This window comes from Marmota marmota, unplaced genomic scaffold, assembly GCF_001458135.2.
Source record: "Marmota marmota marmota unplaced genomic scaffold, marMar, whole genome shotgun sequence".
Taxonomy (NCBI): domain Eukaryota; kingdom Metazoa; phylum Chordata; class Mammalia; order Rodentia; family Sciuridae; genus Marmota; species Marmota marmota.
In genome coordinates, this window is record NW_026000240.1 from 1,012,138 (window position 1) to 1,034,927 (window position 22,790).

General features: G+C 36.6%; 1 protein-coding gene and 1 long non-coding RNA gene across 3 annotated transcripts in view; one reads left to right on the forward strand and one right to left on the reverse strand.

Annotated features, from left to right (window-relative positions):
- The window catches only part of Pcyt1a (phosphate cytidylyltransferase 1A, choline), a 53,438-nt gene extending 31,208 nt beyond the window's left edge, over positions 1-22,230 (reverse strand). The window contains exons 1-2 of one of the 2 annotated variants that reach the window (XM_015486813.2): positions 22,087-22,230; positions 721-847 (exon numbers count right to left, since the gene is read on the reverse strand). In XM_015486813.2, the coding sequence (XP_015342299.1) occupies positions 721-837 (117 nt within the window). In that variant the 5' untranslated portion in view covers positions 838-847; positions 22,087-22,230. Of the gene's footprint in view, positions 1-720; positions 848-21,690; positions 22,004-22,086 lie in introns of those variants that run through there. The other variant, XM_048794221.1, reaches the window with a different exon arrangement.
- On the forward strand, positions 732-22,337 carry LOC125613583. Its single transcript, XR_007344140.1, has 2 exons — positions 732-850; positions 22,090-22,337. It is a non-coding gene; the product is annotated as an uncharacterized LOC125613583 (long non-coding RNA).
- Positions 22,338-22,790: the final 453 nt, after the last annotated feature.

The window sequence follows — 22,790 nt, forward strand, 5'->3', positions numbered from 1 at the left end:
CTCAGACCTTTTTATTTTTTATTTTGAGACTCTGTCTAAGTTGCTTAGGGCCGCATTAACTTGCGGAGGCTGGCCTTGAACTTGAGATCCCCCTACCTCAGCCTCCTGAGTTGCTGGGATTACTTACAGGCATGCACCACCATGCCCAACTTGACATTCTTTTTAGGGGAAGTCTTAAGAAGGATATAAAGTTAAGATAGGACAGGCAGTTTGGAATGGGGACTTTTATTTAAGGTTTGGCAGTAGATAAAAACTATAATAACTGTCCCAGAGTAAAGGAGCATCAAGTGGGCAGTAATGGAAAAAGATTTTCATCTAAGATACAACAAGTAAGACTGGAGGAATGATACAGGGAAAAAAGACAATAAGACACAGAACACTAGACACCACTAAGATCAAGTCATTACCAGGAGCCCCAATTTTCATATTTTGTTAGTATGGATGTGATCTGTAGCCTAATACAACACAGAGCCTCCAAATTTTCTTAACATTCTTTTTCCAATTCCAGTGTAGAGTTCTTATAACTGAGCTGTGAGTCATAATTTGGTAAGAAAACATAAATTTCTAAAAACTGTGAAAACATCCCTACTGTTCACTTACTTTTCTTTCTTCCCATTATTTAAGTAGATGTGTAACACTAATATTGCCAATGTTATATATCAGTTTATACCTTCCCCCTGCAAGGTTAAGTGTTCACAAAGAAATCTCTTCTTTACTTACAACTGTACAGCACGGCACTTTTGAAGGTATCCCATCTTCCTCTGTTGCCCCATTAGGTCCAGGTGCCTCTTTCCTCCTCTTCCTTGAATTGACTTTGGCTGAACTCTGTGCATCCATCTTCTTTTAACTGGTAATAGAAAGTGGAAAAATGTTTGTAACCAGTATTTCATAGATGCTAATACACTCAGCAAAGCATTGCAAACATTTCACCAAGATGAGCCAAGAACATCTGGCAAAAACAACAAAGCCTCACAAAATAGGCTCTGGGAGAAACAGTGAAACGCTTCTGTGTGAAGCAATTAATCTCCTGACCTCAGAAGTTGTACCTGCTACCAATGCAACCTCTACACTTCTAATTTTATATCTTGACTATATGCAAAAGATTAGGATAACCTGGCTAAAAAAGACACCTATCTAGGTTGCTTATCTGGCATCTAAAATGCTTGGGACCAAAAGTATCAGATTTCAGATTCTTGAGATTTAGAATATCTGCACAGGGTTAAGCATCCATAATGTGAAAATCTGAAATCCAAAATGCTTGGGAATCTGAAACTTTTTGAAAAAAAAATATATATATATATATAATTTTTTTTCCAACCTATATAGATTGAATACCCCTTTTATCATTTCTGGATCAATTGGAGGCATGGCAGGTGCAAGGCAATGTGAAAGGTATGACTGGTAAAGACAGAGGAAAAAAAGACTTTTATTTATTTATTTGTTTATTTGTATGTACATCTTCATTCATTTATTTTTTGCAATATTGAGGACTGAATATATAGGGGTATATTACCACTGAGCTATAACCCCAGATCTTTTTTGTTTTATTTTGAGGCAGAATTTCTTTAAGTTGCTGAAGCTGGCCTTGAACTTATGATCCTCATGCCTCAACCACTTTGGTTACTGAGATCACAAGTGTTTGCCACCACCCCTGGTGAGAAAAGAGACTTCTTAAAAGGATAGCTATTACCAAGTCCTGGTTTAACATATAAGCATGGATTTCTTAACTCAAAATGCTTTGAAAGCCAGGCATGGTGGTGCACACCTATAATCCCAATGGCTCAGGAGGCCGAGACAGGAGGATCGAGAGTTCAAAGCCAGCCTCAGCAAAAGTGAGGCACTAAACAACTCAGCGAAACCCTGTCTCTAAATAAAATACAAAATGTTCCTGGGGATGTGACTCAGTAGTCAAGTGCCCATGAGTTCAATCCCTGGTACCAAAAAAAAATGCTTTGTAGACCATTCTACTAGCGTTTAGCTCTATGGAAACTGAAGTAATAGTGTACTTTAAATGTTATTTCCCTTCCCTTTTCAGACCTATATTCCCTTCCTCTTTCAGGGTCTTAGTACCTTAAGCTTGCTCAGTGTCTCCAGCTATTAAAAGTCTACCCAGGTTTCTCTTCACCCAAAGGAAACTCATTTTTAGTGTCTCACTTTACAAAGAGTTTTAGCAACTAGTTTATCATAGGAAAGTTCTGAATATTTGCTATTTCCTATTTAAATGGCTTGTGCAACATCTCCTGCAGGGATATTTATATATTTCTCAGGTAATACAATTTGCTCAATAAGTTAATTTATTGATAATGATAAAATGTAAAAATATCAGCCAAATATTTGTGAAAGGAAAAGTTCTGTGATTAACTGTCATCTCTAAGAAAAGTGAAAAATCATCAGGGTAGAAGTAAAAGGATAGCTACACAATGAGGACATATTTTGCCTCACTGCCTCCTATAAGACCTCCTGAATGAGCCATTTATCTAAACAAATTGTGCTTTACTTTCTTTCCTCCTGCTAAATTCCAAGTGGTGATGTGATAAGATCTACAAGAAACCTGGCCTGGTTCTTAAGAGACTAAAGGTGACACCCCATGAGTCATGGGTAAGTATTAGACTGACAAACATATAGCTGAGTCTAAAGTGAAAAATAAACACCACCCAGAAACTGTCTTTCATTACAAATGTGAATTAATATTTAATACTAAGTTCTTCCAGTTATAACAATCAGAGCTTTTCTTTACTGCTGCTATTAATTATTCTTTCAAAACATCCAGAGGTCAGTACTCTCAAGTCATTGGTCTAAAAGGCCTGCTAAGAATGTCTAATCAATCCAATCAGTGGCACATGATTGGATTGATTAGACATTCATTTTCTCTATCACATGAGAAAAATGGAACTTGGCATCAGACAAATCAATATTATCGGGCAGTCAATAATGTGAGCACTTAACTGTGAGCAAGGTACTCTTAACATAATTTTTAAAGTACAAACTAAATCCAGAGAACATTATGCTAAGTGAAATAAGCCATGTACAGAAAGAGAAATACTGCATAAACCTCACTTATATGTGGAATATAAAAAGTGACCATAATAAATTAACAATAGATATATTATTACCCACTGTATATTTCAAAATTGCTCAAAGAGTAGATTTTAAATGCTTTTACCACACATACAAAAGAAGATTAACTATGTGAAGTGATCAATTTGTAAATTAACTTGATTTTATCGTTCCACAGTAAACATATATCAAAACATCATAGTGAGGGCTGGGAATGTAGCTAGTTTTAGAGTACTTGCGGAGTACATGTGAAGCCCTGGGTTATATCCACATACCAAACACACAGAGACACACACAAAATTGCAGTGTATCCCATAAACATATGGTTATTATTGCCAATTAAAAATACAATAAAGTGAAAGTACCAAGTATTTTCTCAAGGAAAATTTAATCACTGTAAGAAAATCACATGCAGAGCCCCACCTTAATATAAATATTTGATATAAAAATATTCTTTAACATTCCAAAACCAGTAGGTGAACCCTTTGCTGAGGAACAAGATATTTACATAGTTTCAAAGTATCTCCCCATAGATTACTTATTAATTACAAAGGGAAAGTGTTACTTTGGTAGTAGAAAAAAAATTTCAGCAAAAACATCACCAATAATGTCTCCTGATATAAGGCACTGAGGACATATTACCTACCAAAAATGTGTAAACTACATCAATTCACAAGAAAACAAGCAAACAAACGCCAATTAAAAGATATTCTACAAGGAATCTGTAATCTTCAAAAAATGTCAACCATGGGGAAAAAAAAAAGGCTAAAAGACTATTCCAATTTAAGAATAAAGAGACAACTGAATATAATGCATGATTCCAGGTTGGAGAGGAAATTGTATAAAGGATAGTTATTAGGACAATCAATAAAATCTGAATACGGATTATGTATCAGATAACAACATGCATCTATGTTTACATTCCAGAATTTGATAATTATACTGCTATCTAGAAGACTGTCATTGTTTTTAAGATACACATACTGAAGTATCTTGGGATAAAGTATCATGATTTCTACAGCTTGCTCTAGGTGAAAGAAAAACAAAGAAGGAAAAGAATTAGGAGGAAAAGGGCAAGGGGAAGAACATATATTTAAAAGTAAAGAAAATATGAGAAAATCATCAATTTTTAATCTAAATGAGATTTATAGGAGTAGATTTTAATATTCTTGCAACTGTTCTATAGGCTTTACTATTTTTTACCTTTTTTTTCAAAATAAAAAGAAGAGGAGAGGGAGAAAGAGAAGAAAAACGTGTATATTATATATACAATGAGCTGAGGATGTAGCTCACTGGAAAAAGATGGTACAGTATATATGACAATATGTTATCAATACATGAATCTAGGTACAGCATAAAGGAATTTAATATTCTTGCAATTTTTCTATAGGCTCTACTTTTTTTCAAAATAAAACATTTAATTTTTGTTTGTTTTTGTTTCTCATTTTTGTTTGAGATGGAGTTTCACTATTTGTCTGGGCTAATGGAGAACTCCTGGGCACAAGCAATCCTACATCTCAGTTGCCACAGCAACTGGCAAAAAAAAAAAAAAAAAAGTTTAATTTTAAAAGTGCTCTACAACAATTTCCTGCACAGAAAGGACCTCATATGAAATTGACATTTAGGGTTTCTAGAAACACATGATTGATACACACACACACACACACACACGTATGTTTAGTAATTTAAGACTCTTACAAAGAAAATAATAATAGCAATAGTTATAATAAAGCTATCCTTTTTTTAATATTTACCATGGGCTAGGCACTGTGCCATGCATTTTATATATATATTACCTTCTTGACCCCTATAATCTAAGAAGTGGGTATTATTAGTACAATGTACAAATGAGAAAATTAAGGATCAGGGAAGTTAAGCAAACCCACCCAAGAGACCAGACAGCTAATAAGTAGGAAAGCCAGACTTTAAATTCAGCCTTGTCTAATTCTAAAACTTGTACTTTTCTGTCTTTCAGAGATACAAATTTTTTTTTGTGTATAAGCCATTCAGCCTAACTGAACGCTGGAATAAAAAGTCATGATTACTTAAAAGTAAAAAGGTCCTAAGGCAAACTAAATAAAACTGATATAGCTACTGGCCTGATTCAGAGACTGCCAATCAGGCAGCCATACAGATCAACAGACCTTTCCTACTGGATGGTCTTGCTAAGGTTTCCTGATAAACTTAAGCGATAAAGAATTCTTTTACCTCTGCTCCTCCCCCTTCTATATTACAAAAAGGTGATCTTTTAAAGACCTGTATATTTCTCATTTGTCAAAACGGAGTTTTAAGGGTGCTATAATAAATCAGGGGTCAATGTCACATTCACTATTATTTCCCATAACTTCAAATTAAAATCCCTAATCCTTACTAAAATTAAAAAAATCTAAAAACACATTTACAGGAGCTTCTCAGAAGTCTTTGCTCTGTTTTTTCTTTTTCTTTTTTGGGGGGAGTGGTGACTAGAGTAGCTTTAGGCTTTAATGAAGTATAACTGACATACTTTAAAGTGTATTTATGAGTTTTAACACATTTACACACATGTGAAATTATCAAAAGTAAGAAAATGAACATATCTACCACCCTCAAATTTTCTCATACCACATTATAATCTTTATGATCGTTTCTTCCCTACTCCAACTTTTCTGCTTTTTTTCTTTGACAACACATTAAATATGCAACACATAAAATTTGCTTTGTTTTTAAATGTTTATTTCTTAAAGTACTATATCATCTTGTCATATGATTGAATTTAACTAGCCAAACATACCAGATATTATCATACTAAAAACAACAAAAAAAGGCTTTTTATTCCAAGAGTTAAAATTATCAATGTGGCTATCAAAGATATTTTAAAGCCTAGCAATATCTAAGGTCTCTAAATGGGTCTCTAGATCTTGTGACACTGGCTCTATTTCACGAGTTTTAAAAAAAAGACACAAAGAATATAACTCAAAGCATACTTTAACATACCACAAATGGGATTTGAGTCAAGAAAAAAAAAAAAGACTGGTGACTACCTATTTAAAGTAAGCTGGGTGCAGTGGCGCATACCTATAATCCCAGCAGTTTAGGAGGCTAAGGCAGGAGGATTACGAGTTCAAAGCCAGCCTCAGCAAAATCCAGATGCTAAGCAACTCAGTGAGACCCTGTTTCTACAAAAATACAAAATAGGGCTGGGGGTGTGGCTCAGTGGTTGAGTGCCTGAGTTCAATCCCCAGTATCAAAAAAAAAAAAGCTAAAGTAAAATTCACAAGCATAGAAAAAAAATTAAGGCAGCCATTATTACTATTAACATATATAAATTATATAACCCTTTGGTATATAATAATAATATTCTATCTGTATTTCAGCTGGTCACATACATTTTTTAACAAAAATCTCTCTCCATCCTATATAAATCTCTCTCATCAAATGGCTAAGGAAGAGAGTGTTTCTTAGTACTTTTTTACCTATGTTGCATTTTGAGAATTGTAAAAATCTTTAACCTCACCCTGTCAGTATAGTGCAGTGATTAAGAAATCCAAATCTAAAATCAGATTACCTAAGTACGAATCCTATTCTCTACCACTTGGCACTTAGACAAATTCCTTAATCTCTCCAAGTCTTATAAGTATTATCTATCAAATAATGTTTAAGTGGGATAATCCAAGTAAAGCCCTAGCTCAGTACCTGGCATAGTAATTGCTATAAATATTAGCTGCTATTATTACTCAGTAGTAGTTGTTGTCATCATGTGCTGTAAGCTTACCTTCTATGTATCCCTACATCAAAAGAGATGTTAGGTTTTCCTCCTATGATTACTGTTTTAGTCTGTTTTTCATTATAACAATAAAATACTTGAAAAAAAAGCTTTTTTATAAAGAAAAGAGGTTTATTTATCATACAGTCTGAAAGCCCAAGATCAGTTGGCTCCTTGTGCTCAATCTCTGGTGAAGGCCTAGTGGCAGATGTCATCATAATGGTGGGAACATATTCAAGAGGAAGAGATTACATGACCACACAGGAAGCCAGGGAGAGGGGAGGGGTCAAGTTTATTCTTTTTATAACAACCCTCTTGAGCAAACTAACTCAGGATCCCACTGGAACTACCTTAATCCCTTTAAGGGAAGCCCCCTCCCCCCCTCCCACATAATCTCCATTACACTCCATTTCTTAAAGATCCCATATGTAAACCAGCTGTGGTGGCACACAACTGTAATCCCAGTGACTCAGGAGGCTGAGGGAGGAGGATCACCAATTTGGGGCCAGTCTTAGCAACTTAGTGAGATAACTTAAGGAGACACTGTCTCAAAATAAAAAATAAAAAAAGGCTAGGAATGTAAAGTGGTAAAGTTCCCCCGGGTACCCCCAGTACCCCCAAAAAAACAAGAGCATATAAACCAAAGCATTCCATGCCTGCTCCCAACTATAAAGTTTCATATCTATCTCACAATGCAAAATACACTCATTCCACACCATGGTACCAAAGTCTTAAGTAGTTCCAGCATCATTTAAAAGTCCAAGTTCAAAGTCTCATCGGAGGCTCAAGGCAACCATTTACAGTTGTGAGCCCCTATAAAATTAAAAACAAGTTACAGACTTCTAAAATAAAATGGTGGAATAAGGATAAAATGAATACGTCTATTCCAAACAGAAGATAGAGGCAGTAGAAAGAAGTAATCAGCTCAAATCAAAATCAAAACCAAACCAAAGCTCCAAGATACTGTGCACACTGTGGCAAGGGGTGGATCCCCAAATCATTAAGCAGCTATACCTCATGGCTTTGCTGGTCACAGAATACACAGTTACTCTTTGGGGCTGGTTCTACATGCTGCCTAGCAGGCACTGCATGGTGCTGGTAGCTTTACCTTTCTGGTCCCCACTGTGGCCAAAGGAAGGAAGGAAAGAAGTTAGTTTACTTAGATCATGATTTGGGGACTCAAGGCCCACATTTGGTTAGTGACAGCCTTTTTGCTAGCAGTATCTTGGGGTGGGCAGAGAATATCACATAGCTAGAAACAAGGAACATGCATGTCTGTTTTGGTTTCTCTCTTGCTTCTTATAAAGCTACCAGTATTCAATCATGGAGCTCCACCCTGATGATCTTATCTAGTCCTAATCTCAACCACCTCTAAACACTATAGCTGGATTAAGTTTACATCCTCTTAATACCTCACAATGGGGATTAAATTTCAATAGGTGAACTCTTGGGAAGCACACTCAAACAATATCCAAACCATAGTACTACAATTATAAAAAGTATACTTTCATTAGGTGCAGTGGCACACACCTGTAATCCCAAATTGCTAGGACTGGCTTTGAACTTGTGATCCTCCTGCCTCAGCCTCCCAAGCCCCTGGAATTACATGCCTGGCTAATGCTCACCACCTTTTGAGATAGGTATATTATTTTTATCACTACATTATAGATAAGGAAACTGAGGGACAGAAGGTCACACAGCTAGCGAAGGTCCAGGCAGGAATGAAATTCAATCAGTGGGCTTCAGAAAACACTAATGTATAATTATCCACACTATACTACATTATACTAGAGATACCTGATAACTCTCTCTAAATATCTGAATGTTTGTCATGTTGGTTAGGGCAGTAAGAGTCTAGACAACAGAAAATCGCCTTATTGGAAGATGCAGACAGAAGACTTTAACTAAACACAATAACAACATCTTATAAGGAATAGGAGTTATATGAAAAGGGACTGGGTTACCCCAGGAGGCCCTGCATTTTGGCATGCCAAGACACTCAGGCAAAGGTGTTCACTAGAGATAGCTTTCTGCTACAGAAAATGCCCAAGACAAGGAAAAATATGTAGGAAAATTTTCTCATTTTCTTGATAAGACTTTAACAAACTAACACCTGTAGTAACATACAGTGATGCCAATTCACGCCTAATTCAGTATGAGTATCCACCCGGTCCTATAAACCTACAGTTGCACTGCTTGATTTTATAAGCAAATGTTTGAATAGAAAATATTTTACAATGATCTGTTGAAAGAACCTACTGATAGAGTCTGAGTCAGTACTGAATCTGAGAAATTATAGAAAACAAAAAACGTTAAGAACTGGACAAATGTCTTAGAAGTTAAAGGAGAACTCCTGAAACTATAGCTGAACCATTGTAGAAAATGTTCTGTTCTCTCAACATGATCACAAGTTCAAAGCCAGTCCTAGCAATTTAGTAAGGCCCTAAGCAGCTTAGTGAGAACCCTATCTCTAAATAAAATACAAAAAAAGAGCTAGGGATGTGGCTTAGTGGTTGAGTTTAATTAAACTCTGGGTTTAATCCCTGGTAACAAAAACAAACAAACATTAAGAGAATTTCAGTAATTTTAAAGTGTTTGGGCATACAGGTGCTACATAAGTGCTAATAGTAGAGGTAGTAATGTTTCTTCATCATAATTTAACATCAGACTCCAGAAGAGTTCTTGCTAGAATAGTGATTTTTAAAATTTTTTAGATAATTATATCATCATGACAGATGGACAAGAAAGAAAACAGCGATGTGCTTCAAACCTGAAAGGTGGGTGGGCATAGTTATCACCAGTATTTCTAAAAGCTATCAGATATACTACTTCAGATTTTTTTTTTTTTTAATTACACAAGGCCTTGGATTCGATCTCCAGCACAAAAAGAATAAAATAAAATAAAAAGAGTACAACATTTAAACATTTTCAGGAATAGGAAGGTTACTATCTCATAAGGAATTCATTTTGATAAATGAACTAATATTGTGTCAGTGCAACAACTAAAAAAAAAGTTAATTCTTCTCAATTAGATAAAATCTGCTTTCTAAGGTGGGAGGCTTCAACTTAAAGGGCTAGTACTGTCCCTTTATTTCTTCAATAAAGAAAAAGTATACTTTATTGTAGCTTTTCAAATACATGAAAACATAACTCATGTTCCTTAAGTCTCCCCTTTCCATGGCTAAACATTTCCTATAACTGCTCCTCAAAATTCCCTCACCATCTCTCAACCACTTCCAAACACATAGTATGTCCATATTCCCAGAAGTGAAATCAATGATTTCTCATTGGCCTAAAGGAGGCTCAACAAAGTAGAACAAGACTTTCTCTTCTGAATATAACATGTCAAAACCTGAAGTATGGGCTGGTAATATGGCTCAGTGGTAGAGCACTGAATGTATGAGGCCCTGGGTTTGATCTCCAGCACCACAAAACAGCAACAACAACAAACAAGCAAAAGAAAAACTAAAATAATTTCAAATTATGAGGAATGACTGGCTTTAGATTGAGATCATTCAAACTTCTTTAAGAGCAAAACTTTGTTACTTCAACAATTTAGATGGAAATACTTCTAAAAATTTTCCATGCTCTCCTTTCATTAGCTATTAACTTTTCTTGACAACTCTGGAACTCTGGCCTGACCAAGTTCTGTAAAGCTGGGTTTTAAAACTATGTTATGCTTTCTGTCATTTCTGTGATTCTTCAACCATCATTTTCCAATGCTGCTAATTTCCAATATGTAGATTATTTTTTTATGATCTTGGTAACCAAAACAAAATTCTTGTAATTATGTGAGCTCTGTCAGAGAGATTCTCTGAAACAGGGATCGTGGCTATGTTTCCAGTCCCATTATTCCTTGTAAATAATGAGTGCTAAAATGTTTGTTGAATGAACAAATAATATGCACACTAAGTATAAATATTTATTCTACAATAATACTCTTTTAAAAAAGGAGGAAGAATCTGTAAACAATTAAGTGCTAGGACTTTGTATCATCTATTTTGACCTACCCACTAAATGGAGGCCATAGTGAGGTATTTATTCCTGGACACCCATCAATGAAGTTCAAGATTACAGTAGCATTCTGAGAAATCACTGGTGTTTAAGTATATTGTTATTTAAAACCTCTAAGCCTTTTTCATATGAACTTCCCAAGCTAGACTTCCACTATCCTGGATCTATATACTTATTTGCCTGAAGATTATACATTTATTCCTTTTTTAAAGTTGATTTTGTTGGTCACAATCCTGTGAAGTTAATATTGGTTGGTCTGTTTGTTCTAATCTGTTGAGATAATTTCAAATCTTGAATGACATCTATTATATTAGCTATTTATCACAAGTTATAGAAACTATAAATATGAAAAAATAAACATGGCTTTTATGTCTATATCCAAGGTACTCCTGAAAATGCTGATCAGGACAGACATATGTTCCCATATTCCAATATGACATATCACTAGAAGCCTCTCTCTTCATTGAGATCCACCCTTAATACTCTTTATGTAAAATACAAAGAAAGAGATTATCTCCAGAAAATAGAATACAGATTGTATTTAGAATTCTTAATAGTTATGGTATTCAATAGGATATAAATCCATTTCACAATGCAAACATCCAGTCCACATTTCTACATGACAGCCCCAAAGATTATAATGATAATAGTGATTATAATAATTATAACTAGCTAGGAACAATGGTGCAGGCCTGAAATCCCAGGTATTCAGGAGGCCAAGGCAGGAAAATTGCAAGTTCCAGGCCAGTCTGGGCAACATAACAAGATCCTGTCTCAGAATAAAAAATACAAAGGGTTGGGGATGTAGCTCAGTGGTAGAGTATATGTGATTTCAATCCCTGGTACTGCAAAATAATACTGGTTGTTATTATTTTATGTAAATATACCTATATTTATATTAATTAAAATAATAATTTATTATTATTATAGTTATATAACTAACACTCAGAGTACTTCCTATGTCAATAAGTTTTAAATAACTTAATTAACTTAATTCTCAAAACTGGCCTCCCTTCTTAAATAACTTAATTCTCACAACAATCCTACAAGGTAGATAATGCTATTATCTTTATTTTATACATGAGGAAACTGAAGCACAGCTAGATTAAATGACTTGACTGAAATCATTCACACACCTACCACACAGCAAAAATGGATTTTTTTTTTCTATATTCCAATAAAACTTTACTTGTAAAACAAAGGTGGCCAGCCCAGTACTTGAACTCAGAAATTTTGACTTGAGAGTCTGTGCTCTTAACTACAACACTCTACGGCCCATTATATAATACAATCACAGATTCACTTAGTCATGATCACTTATTGCACGTTGACCAGGACACACTATGTTAGAGAGGAATTTAATTTCACTTTTCATAAAACTGGCCTCCCTTCTAAGCATATCACTGGCAGAGTACTTAGGCACTCCAGGGGCTTGTTTTGGTTTAATCCAGAGTAGAAAAGTGGAGATGCCGCTTACACCAGGAATCACAACATATGAACTGAGATTTAATTCCAGGTCCCCCTGGTTCCTTAACTGTAGGTTAAGGTAAATCCCTTAATGCTAGGAATTTCTTCATGTGACTAAGAAAGGTTCTGGTAAAATGTACTTACCTTCTGAAACATGGTAAGAATCAAATGAGAAATTAGACTATAAACTCTTATAATAACCCTAATCTGAAAAGACCACCTTGTCATCTGGAAACTCATCTGTTCAGTGTGGCTTCATCCTCAGCCCTAATGGCAGAATGTGCCAAACCTAAACCAATGACCACATCATACTCCCTGACCACAGAAAACCAGGGTGTGAGGGTGGCGGGGGAAGGGCTGTGGTAAGTGACCTAAGTAAATCCAATCAGAGCAAATCTCAGGAAATGCCTGGACAAAGATTATCAGTTCTTTCTTTGTGTATTTAAACCTGGGGATGTGGCTCTAGGAACCATTCTGTAACTACCTAATGACCCTTCTGTAACTAGAAGGAAAGCCTTTCTGGAGTCAAGCAACACAAAGAAAACAGAGCTGCTGATGATAAACCAGATCAAGAACTGTTTGATTATGCCAATCAATATATTCTCCTCTTGCTTAAACCTATTAAGCTGTTTGTTTGTTTTTACCACTTGGAACAAAAAAAATCATAATTCAAACATGCAGTACCTAGTAATGAGCCCTAGTGTACAGTAACTGCCCATTGTTTAACTGAATCAATGTAGTAACAGAAAGCTGCTATGAATTTTTGAAAAAGTATTTTGCTTCATCTGTTTCCACTATTTCTTATCTGTTTATTCTATTTGTTATCTGCTTACATATACTTCTATTTTTTTGTTTTTTTTTGTGTGTGTGTGGTTTTTTTTTTTTAGTTGTTGATAGACCTTTATTTTATTTATTTATACATGGTGCTGAGAATCAAACTCAGTGCCGCACATGTGCCAGGCCAAGTGCACTACTACTGAGCCCCAGCCCCAGCCCCAGCCCCAGCCCTATTACTTTTATTTTTCTAGACAGGCTCTCTACCTCTGAGTTATATCCCTAGCCCTAGTTCTTCTATTTTTCTAAAGATAACTTTTGTGTTTTATTTTATACTTTACATTATACTTTTCAAATTGAAGTCTTAAGACTTTTAATTTTGAATATATGTTTTATATATTCTTTAAGTTTAAAAATATATCTAATGCTTTCTGGGTTTTAGTATAAACATTTCTATATCTTAGGATATGCTGAAGAGGAAGAAAACACCATATCATATACATTTTATATCAATAACCCTAAAAGAATTCAGAAATTAAAAAGATTAATCCTCATACCTTTCCTCTAGACTAGTAATGCTTAAAATTTGACTTTTTAGGTCTCTCAAGGTTTTTTTTTTTTTCCCTTTTCTCAATGGCCCTCTTAGATCAACCATCGGTTCACTCATATCTACTAACTTTTATGTACCACCACAGCTTGTGAAATTATTTAATAATAATTTAAAATAATGTAAAAATTACTAAAATAATGTAAAAATTTAATAATTATTTAAAATAATGTAAAAATTACTCTCCAGTTTCCTTCATGTTCCAATAGATGCCACCTAGACACATCAACTTTGCTACTGACCCAGTATAGAGAAAAGGTACGTGAGAGGATAAGGATATTCTAGGTATAATAAGCACATCATAATATTTTTTAATTTTAATATACTTTCATTTTAATTAGTTTAATATGGTCAGATCCAGGGCTGGGGCTGTAGCTCAGTGGCAGAAGCTCAGTGGCAGAGCTCTTGCCTAGCATGCATGAGGCACTGGATTGGATCCTCAGCACCACATAAAAATAAACAAATAAGGGCTCAGTGAACTGGGTTCAATTCTCAGCACCGCATGTAAATAAATAAATAAAATAAAGATCCATAGGCAACTAAAAATAAAATATTTAAAAATAAATAAAATAAACAAAAAAAGGCATTCTGTCCATCTGCAACTATAAAAAAAACTTTTTTTAAAATATGGTAAGATCCATGGGGCTGGGGATGTGGCTCAAGCGGTAGTGCGTTCGCCTGGCATGCGTGCGGCCCGGGTTCAATCCTCAGCACCACATACAAACAAAGATGTTGTGTCTACTGAAAACTAAAAAATAAATATTAAAAAAAATATATATATATATGGTAAGATCCATATATAGGAGGAAAGTCCACTATAAGAATGTGAAATATTCCATGGACAGATGTGCAACCTGAAAGTTTAGCAATATCTGGGATGTAGATATAATCTTATATACAGATATCTAAAATATAATGTTAACACATTACAATGCATAAAACCCCAGCCATTATCTATGTTGGCCAATTAGAAAGAACCATAGTAAAAAGTGGTCAGGACAAGTGCAATAGCTTGTGTTTACACCACAGTTAAATGCATCTGTTGAAATCTGATATCTCAACAAATAATACAAAGCATTAAATCTTTGTTGGAACAGTTAAATTACTACTTAGAGGCAAAGCTGTCGATTCAAAACACAGAGATGCTTTGGGAAAGCACAAGAAAAAACAGTAAAGAAAAGTGAGAAAAGAAATGACACTGTTCATCTAAAACAAAACTCACACAATCCAGCACAGCATGAGATTGAAGACTACTTAGAAAGCAAATTTCCACTCAGCAAAGGTAACTCACTGGCTGAGGAGGATTTGCAATGCTTTATGCAGAGGTTCTCTCAGTTCCTGCAATGCTTTCTCCAAAATGGACCAAGCAGTCCTCTCTATTGAGCTTTCTGGGTCAGCAGGGCTAAACACTGAAGAAATGTGATGGTCAAAGCCTGTGCTGGTGAAGACTTCAGAAATTTCTTTGTCCAGAGATTTTAGCTTTTCTTCAATTTCAGACTTGACTTTTAAAAATACTTCTGGGTCCATGGGGCTGGGGCTATAGCTCAGTGGCAGAGCACTTGCCTAGCATGAGTGAGGCACTGGGTTCGATCTTCAGCAGCACATAAAAATAAACAAATAAAATAGCGGCATTCTGTCCATCTACAACTACAAAAAATAAAAATAAAAAAATAATTTTTTTAAAATACTTCTGGGTCCAGAGATTGTGAAACTTTATCTAGTTGAGCCCCTTGGGGTGAGAGAAGATGTTGTTCTTAAAGCTTCTCCTGAGAGAGTCCCAAGTAGGTGAAAACCACACACTTTGTTTCATAGTGAAATTCTAGAGACATGGTAGTAGAGGACACCATTGGGTTGGCCAACAGAGTTTCCAAGAGGTCTACTTACAGATGTGTAAAACCTATAATCCCAGCTGCTTGAGAGGCCAGCCTGGGTAGCTTAGGGAGATCCTGTCTGGCCCTGGCTCCTGTCCCAGAAGAGATGAAAGAGATGGCGGCTGCAGTTGCTTCCCACAGGATCCCCAAGAGGTAGTTAATGCTTGGACTCACGGCCCTAATCAACCACCAACACTATGTTGGAGGGTGCATATCATAATGTCTTAACAGCTTTTTAAGTCATTATACTGAAATTTAACAGTACCTAAAATAACATCATCTTTACAACATTCACAATTGCCCAGTAACCATTTAAATATTTCCAACAAATAGGAACAACATTTCTCAGACTGTTTATGATAACTGCACCTTTTGTAATCAACCAATACCATTCAAGGAAAGATGCAGTGATAGCCCTGGAAAAGGAGGTGACTATAAATTTCTATATTCAAGAGGAAAAAAATATGTATACACACAGAGACTGCCTTAATATCTTTCTTTGTCCAGTGGGAGACAGGATTGGAAAATGATGGCACCTTTTCAGAGCCAATACAGGTCATCTAATGCCCTGCAGATGGATCCTGGCTTTCAGTCATAGCACCCACATAAATTAAATGGGGATGAATCAGAAAGAAAAGCAGTCAGTGGGCTAGGGTTGTGGCTCAGAGGTAGAATACTTGTCTAGCATGCGTGAGGCACTGGGTTTGGTCCTCAGCACCACATAAAAATATTGTGTCCACCTATAACTAAAAAATAAATATAAAAAAAGAAAAAGAAAAGCAGTCAGACATAAATAGAGAATCTCCTTCATGAGCTCTACAAAGGTAGGCCAAAATTTCCTTTTTCCTTACAGAAAGATTTGTCAAAAGATGTATAACAAGAGAAGGCTGAAGGGGGCGCTGACAGCCAGAATGCAGCATTTGTAAGGCATCATCCAACACTGCTACCCATTCAGTCTCTAGATAAGTCACTGTATCTTAGTCACTGAAATTCTCCATGTGAGAACAGATTCTAAATATGGACATTACATGCTCACCTGCCTTCCACCACCACCCTCATGCAGCCTATGAGTACTTCAGGGTCTCCAAAGTTCTCTCGGGATTCAAAATGCAGTGTACTGATTTTTTTTTTTACTCAGATTCATAAAATCTGGCATAATTTCTGCTGACTCATCTCCTAGTACACACTGCTCCCCTTGTTCTTCTTTGTTCTAATAAATGCCTGCTTGGATGCATTAACTTTGCTAGAGAAGTGGAAAATATGTTTGTGGAGAGAACAGAATAGTAGTGAGAAGACACCAAGGATAGATCTAGTCAAGTATTTTTTCAATATCAATTCTTGAAGAAGATGAAATCTGGGGGCTAATGTGCACATGTCTTTTTTTTAAATAATTTTTTGATAGTTGTAGATAGATGGCATGCTTTTATTTTACTTATTTTTATATGGTGCTAAGAATCAAACCCAGTACCTCACACATGCTAGGCAAGCACTCTGCACTGAGCTACAGCCCCAGCCCCATGTCTGTCTTAATGATGACACTTTTATGGACTCCAACCTAATCCCCTTCATTCTACTTCCTTTTAGACATGGCAAGCAGCCCAGGGCAAAACAGAAGGTCAACTCAGTTTCCTAAACTATGTAACTACCTCAATGATAGCAAGTTGTAATTATAGGCTCCTATGTTTCAAAAATCTGATTCAAACTTAGCATTCTGTTCCTATTTCCCCCATTTCTGGACTTAACCTTATTTTCTTCAGTAAAACTCCATACTCAGCATTTTTCTGCTGGCATACCAATGCCCAGTTCCAAGGCTAAGTAAGCAAGCTTATTTCTTATGTGGGATATTTACCTACTTCTACCATGGTGGCGCTTAAAAAGGCACGTTCTATAAATTCCAAGAGGTACATCTAATACTCTTGGCATTCATTAATCATGTCATGCTGTATGTTCAGACCTTTCAGCAGGTAACAGTACAATGGTATCACCCCCCCCTATAGGAAGTCCTTTGAAGCTTGAAGGAGGATATGGCTAACCCAAAATAGGAAGGAATGGGTTTCAAGAACCAGCAGAACTCCTGGATCAGGGGTTAGCAAACTATATTTGGCAGGCCAAAGATGGCCCATTGCCGGTTTTTGAAATTTTTACTGAAATTTTACTGGAAAACAGCAGGCTCATTCACTGATATATTGTCCCTGGCTGCTTCTGTGCTACAACAGAACTAAGTAGCTGCAACGAGACTATATGACCTGCAATATCTAAAACGTTTGCTATCCAGCCCTTTACCAAAGAAATCTGCAACTCCCATTCTAGATGAAGACAGAATGAGTTTTAATAATTTGGTGACAAATTTTCCTAGATCTGTGTAATCTAAAGTGGAAATGGTGGTAATAATGGGATTATTTCAAGAAATAATTTTCTGATTTAGGACTACTGTAGTTTAGGTAACTAGCCTGTATATATCATCACACTATATAGAATAAATCAAAAGAATGCCTGATTGGAGAACTTCTAAATAAAAAAAATTCACCTAAATAAAAAAGGTGAATTTCACATCACCTACACTAACAGATTAGTTTTAAGCTAAAGTTCAATGTTACTGTTCAATATCTGAGGCCCATAAATTGCTACATCTAAGATTTGAGCTTTGAACTTGATCTCTTCACTCTAATTTCTCCAGAGAAACACTTATTCAACAAACATAGAACGATCACTATTCTGTGCAAGACCCTGGTTTAGCCATACAACAAAATAAAATTTATGCTTGGAACTGGCCACATATTTTAGGAAAGAGACTATCCTAGAAATACCAAGGGACATTTGTACCAGTTCTTAATAGTTCAACAATCTTATCCTGCCACTATTCTATCAGAAGATTTAGTGAGTAAAACCTGCGTGCTCTTCCTAGAGCAGGTTAGGAAATGTATGTCTCTAAGGCAGTGTCTATGATAGAATTCAGGAAGTCTGTGAATTTGGATCCAAAAAAGTTACATATCTATTTTCACTAACTTCTGATCAAATCACCATTTCTTTCAGTTATGAACAATAAGCATAAGCCACAAATGTTAATAATAAACTTAGTAGATAAATAGACTGCCACCAATAGAATCATGGATAATTTCTTTTTTAAAAAATTTAGTTGTAGATGGACACAATACCTTTTCTTTTTATTTGTTTTTTATGTGGCACTGAGGATTGAATCCAGTGCCTCACAAGTGCTCTACCATTGAGCTATAACCCCAGCCCAATTTCTTATACTTGCTACAAATTCTCTTTAAACAGTATTTATACCCAAAACCATTTTTGAATTACTGTAGTTATAAGACCTACTGATAGACAATAAGCATTATTTACTGTATTAATAAAAAACACATATAGTGCTATATCATTCACTTAAAAATATTTTGATACCTATTCCAATTGGCTTTTCTTATAATTCTATGAGTTTTTGTTTTGTTTTATTTTGTTTTGTTGCATATAAAAACATCATTCCAAGCCAGGTATAGTGGCCCTTGACCGTAATTCCAGCTGCTCAGGAGGCAGAGGAAGGAGGACCATGAGTTCAAGAATAGCCTGGGCAACACAGCAAGATCCCATTTCAAAAGATTCCACAGGTTTCACCATACTGCCAAAGGAGTCATGACAAAAAAGATTAAGACCCCTGTTCTAGGACCAAAAAGTAAGCAACATAATCACATCTATATTAGTTACATCTGATGGAACTCCGCAAATTAAAAAAAAAAAAAAAAACTCTTTTCTGTTAAGAGTCACACACTTATTATGTTCTCTAGTATAGAGCAAAGACCAATGTCACTATTTTTAGCAGCCCTCACTTCAAACTGGTTTGCAAATACTTGCGCATGTGATATAACAGCCTAGTAGATCCATGGGTTCCCTTAGCTCATTGGCAGTCATCCTAGTTCAAACACAAAAAGTCTCAAATTAACACAACTTTCAACTTCAACTTGTGATTACAAAAAGAAAGGAGGAAAAAGACTTTTTTTAAAAAAGTACCTACCTACAAATCTGGTTTGTAGATAATATAATTTATAATTCAATTATTTAGGAAAACTAAAACAAGAGAAATTGCAATAAAACTTTTCATACTCCCAAAATGAGTCAATATTGACATCAGATAAAGTAACCTGGGACTTCTGAATCCAAGGCTCTATTGGAATAAACCATTCTCCTTAAAGGATCACATATCCAAAGAGGAACTCCCCAAGAAAAATAAAACCCCACCTATTTAAGCAAAGAGAAATTGTATGCTGAGGGGAAAACAAAGTCCATTTTCTCATAAATCAAGCTATCATATTGGGGGTTTTTTATTTTTATATTTTGTTATTGTTGTAGATGGAAAGAATGCTTTTATTTTACTTATTTTTTTTTATGTGGTACTGCTGAGGATTGAACCCAGTGCCTCACATGTGCTATGCAAGCACTCTCCCACTGAGTTACATCCCCAGCCCTACCATATTGGTTTTCCGAAGAGAAAGCACAAAGCAGAATAGGTCAAAAAGAATCATTCCATTCAGGCAACACAAAGGATCTCAAAGGGAGTAATGCAGTCCCTAAGCCTAAGCGTTGTTAACAATACTCAGTTAATTTCATCCACATCACAAACAGCCCTCTTGAAAGATAATGAGTAGAAAATGTTTCAGTGGAACTGAAACATCATTTGAATTACCTACAGTATAACACCATTCCCAGTATGTTAGGCTTAGCCTCCAGTACATAAATCATCAAATTGGATAGCTAAATACATTAAAGAGCCTCCCATATGGCACTCTAGTCACCACTGCTGATACTACTCATCCTTTTGTCTACCTTTTTTCCCATGATGTTCATCATCTGTTTGCCATCGTTACTGCACCAAATCCCATTCTCAATTTCTTTTTACTAGCAACTCTATGTACTTGCAGAATCACTAAATATCAAGATTGAATAATATTTGAAGGTCATACCTCCCTACCTCCATTTTATTCTTGGCAGAATGTTTTTCATCCCTATTTTCAGTTTCCTTCCCAAGCCTTACTTCTACCCTCAAAACTTCCCTTTCCTCAATGTCTATTCCTAGCAGTTTCTCTTACCACAAACACCTAAATATTCACTGCTTCAATAAATGTCACTGTCCTTATTTCAATAAAACTTCTAGTTCCCAACTAAGATCCCAAATTTCAGCCTTTAGTCATAACTAGTCATCTCAATTACATTCAGGAAACCTCCAGACAGTTCAATCAAATAAAGCCTGTGTCCCAACCACAGATCCCATTTTCCAAACTGCATCTCTGTACTTTCAAACAAGCCCCTAATCATAGAATTATTATAGAATTATTACATTTTAGTTCTGAAGAAAACTTAGAAATAACCTGATTCAACGTTTCTCAAACGTTTTACTACACTTTACTTCACACATTTTTGTTTTGTTTTTTTTTTTTTGTATTGGGGATTGAACCCAGGGACTGGGTTCACATCCCCAGCCCTATTTTGTATTTTATTTAGAGACAAGATCTCTCTGAATTGCTTAGCGCCTCACCATTGCAGAGGCTGGTTTTGAACTCAAGATCCTCTGGCCAGAACTGCTGGGATTACAGGCCTGCACCCCGCCCCGTTTACTTCAAACACTTTATGATGTAGAAAATACATTTTACATCATAATCTCATATACACTTAAGTGAAACACATTTCATGAAATGATATCTTTACTATGTAAATATACTTAAAATTTCTCTTATTCCATTTAAAAAAATTTTTTTTAGCTGTAGATGAACACAACATCTTTATTTTTAGTTGTTTATTTTTATGTGGTGCTGGGGTTCGAACCCAGAGTCTCACGCATGCAAGGCAAGTGCTCTACCACTGAGCTACGCCCCAGCCCCTATTCCAATGAATTCACAGCCCGTTAACTGGATGGAACTCACAGTTTGGGAGACATTAATGTATATCTAAACTTCCCATTCACTGATGAAGAAACTAACAGTGGTGAGATAGGTTTCCCAACCACAAAAAGTTTGGTCATAAAATTAAACTCAGGTGTGTCTGATAAGTCCCAGACGAGTGTGCTTTCCACTAACGACCTCTGTCTGGTCACAGTCTTTCGGTCACACGCTATATCAACTGTGCCACAACCCTACAATACCATCCCCAATTACTGGTCTCACCCTCTTCTCCAAGTCAATCCCTCAAAGTGACTGCTCCTTGTTCAGGGTGCCCTCGCAGTTGCTGCTTCATGTTCCCTTCGGTCAGTCACTATCCATAGATCAGAGTCTCCTTGAGAGTCACTGCCCGGTGGTCACGGTCCCCTTGCAGTCACTGCCTGGTGTTCTTCGAGGTCAGAGTCCTTCGCATTCACTGCTCCTAGGTCACAGACTCCTCGCAAAGAGTAACCCTGAGTCATAGTCCCCTCGCTGTCACTATCCCTCGGTCACAGTAGCCTCACAGCCCGTTTCACACACCCCTCGCTTTCACTGACCCACTCCCCAGTCTCTCGCAGTCCCAGACCCTCAGTCTCTCCTCTCAAACAGAGCCGCAAACATATGCACACAGAGGGTTCTCACCAGCAGCTCACGCTCCCCCGTGCCTGTTCCGTCGGATTTCTTGCAGGCTCACAGTCACCGACAAGGGAAGTTGAGAAGGTTGCGGGGAGACGCCCGTGGAAGGCAGCTGACGGAACAGCAGGACGGAAGTCCCGCCTCCTGCTCTTTCTCTTGTCAATCCGATCACGACTTCTCCCCGAAACCCTGACCGCTGACACAGTAGTTCCGCTTTCACGGAGGCCCTCGGGGGTGAAGTGACGGAGCAGAAACACCTGAGGCAGGAGATAAGAGTGGCTAAGTAAGGGTCAGCCTCCACCGGAAGCCGCGTGTGTGTGTAGTGAAGATGCCCCCTCCTACTAGGATGTGGATGTGCACATCCTACTGTAACACTAACACTCTCTGCAGTCGGTCAAGAAGCCTTACTCAACGGCTCCTTGCTGTCCCTTCCCTTCCTACTGGCAGACAGGCTGGCACCCTAGCGTCCACATACTGGTAGCCCAGACGCTGCGCCTTTTACCACATACTGGTGGCCCAGACTCTGCGCCCTTTACCACCTTGGTAAAGGAGAATTTGTCCGCTGACAAGTCCTCCTCTCCTTTCTTCCTATTATTTTTGACCAGGTTGATTCACTAAAACATGAGCCTTAGGAATCAGCCGAAAGCTCTTGGAGCTGGAGTGGAGTGAATGCAAGGAGAGCACTGATAGGAAAACACACGCAGCAGGGT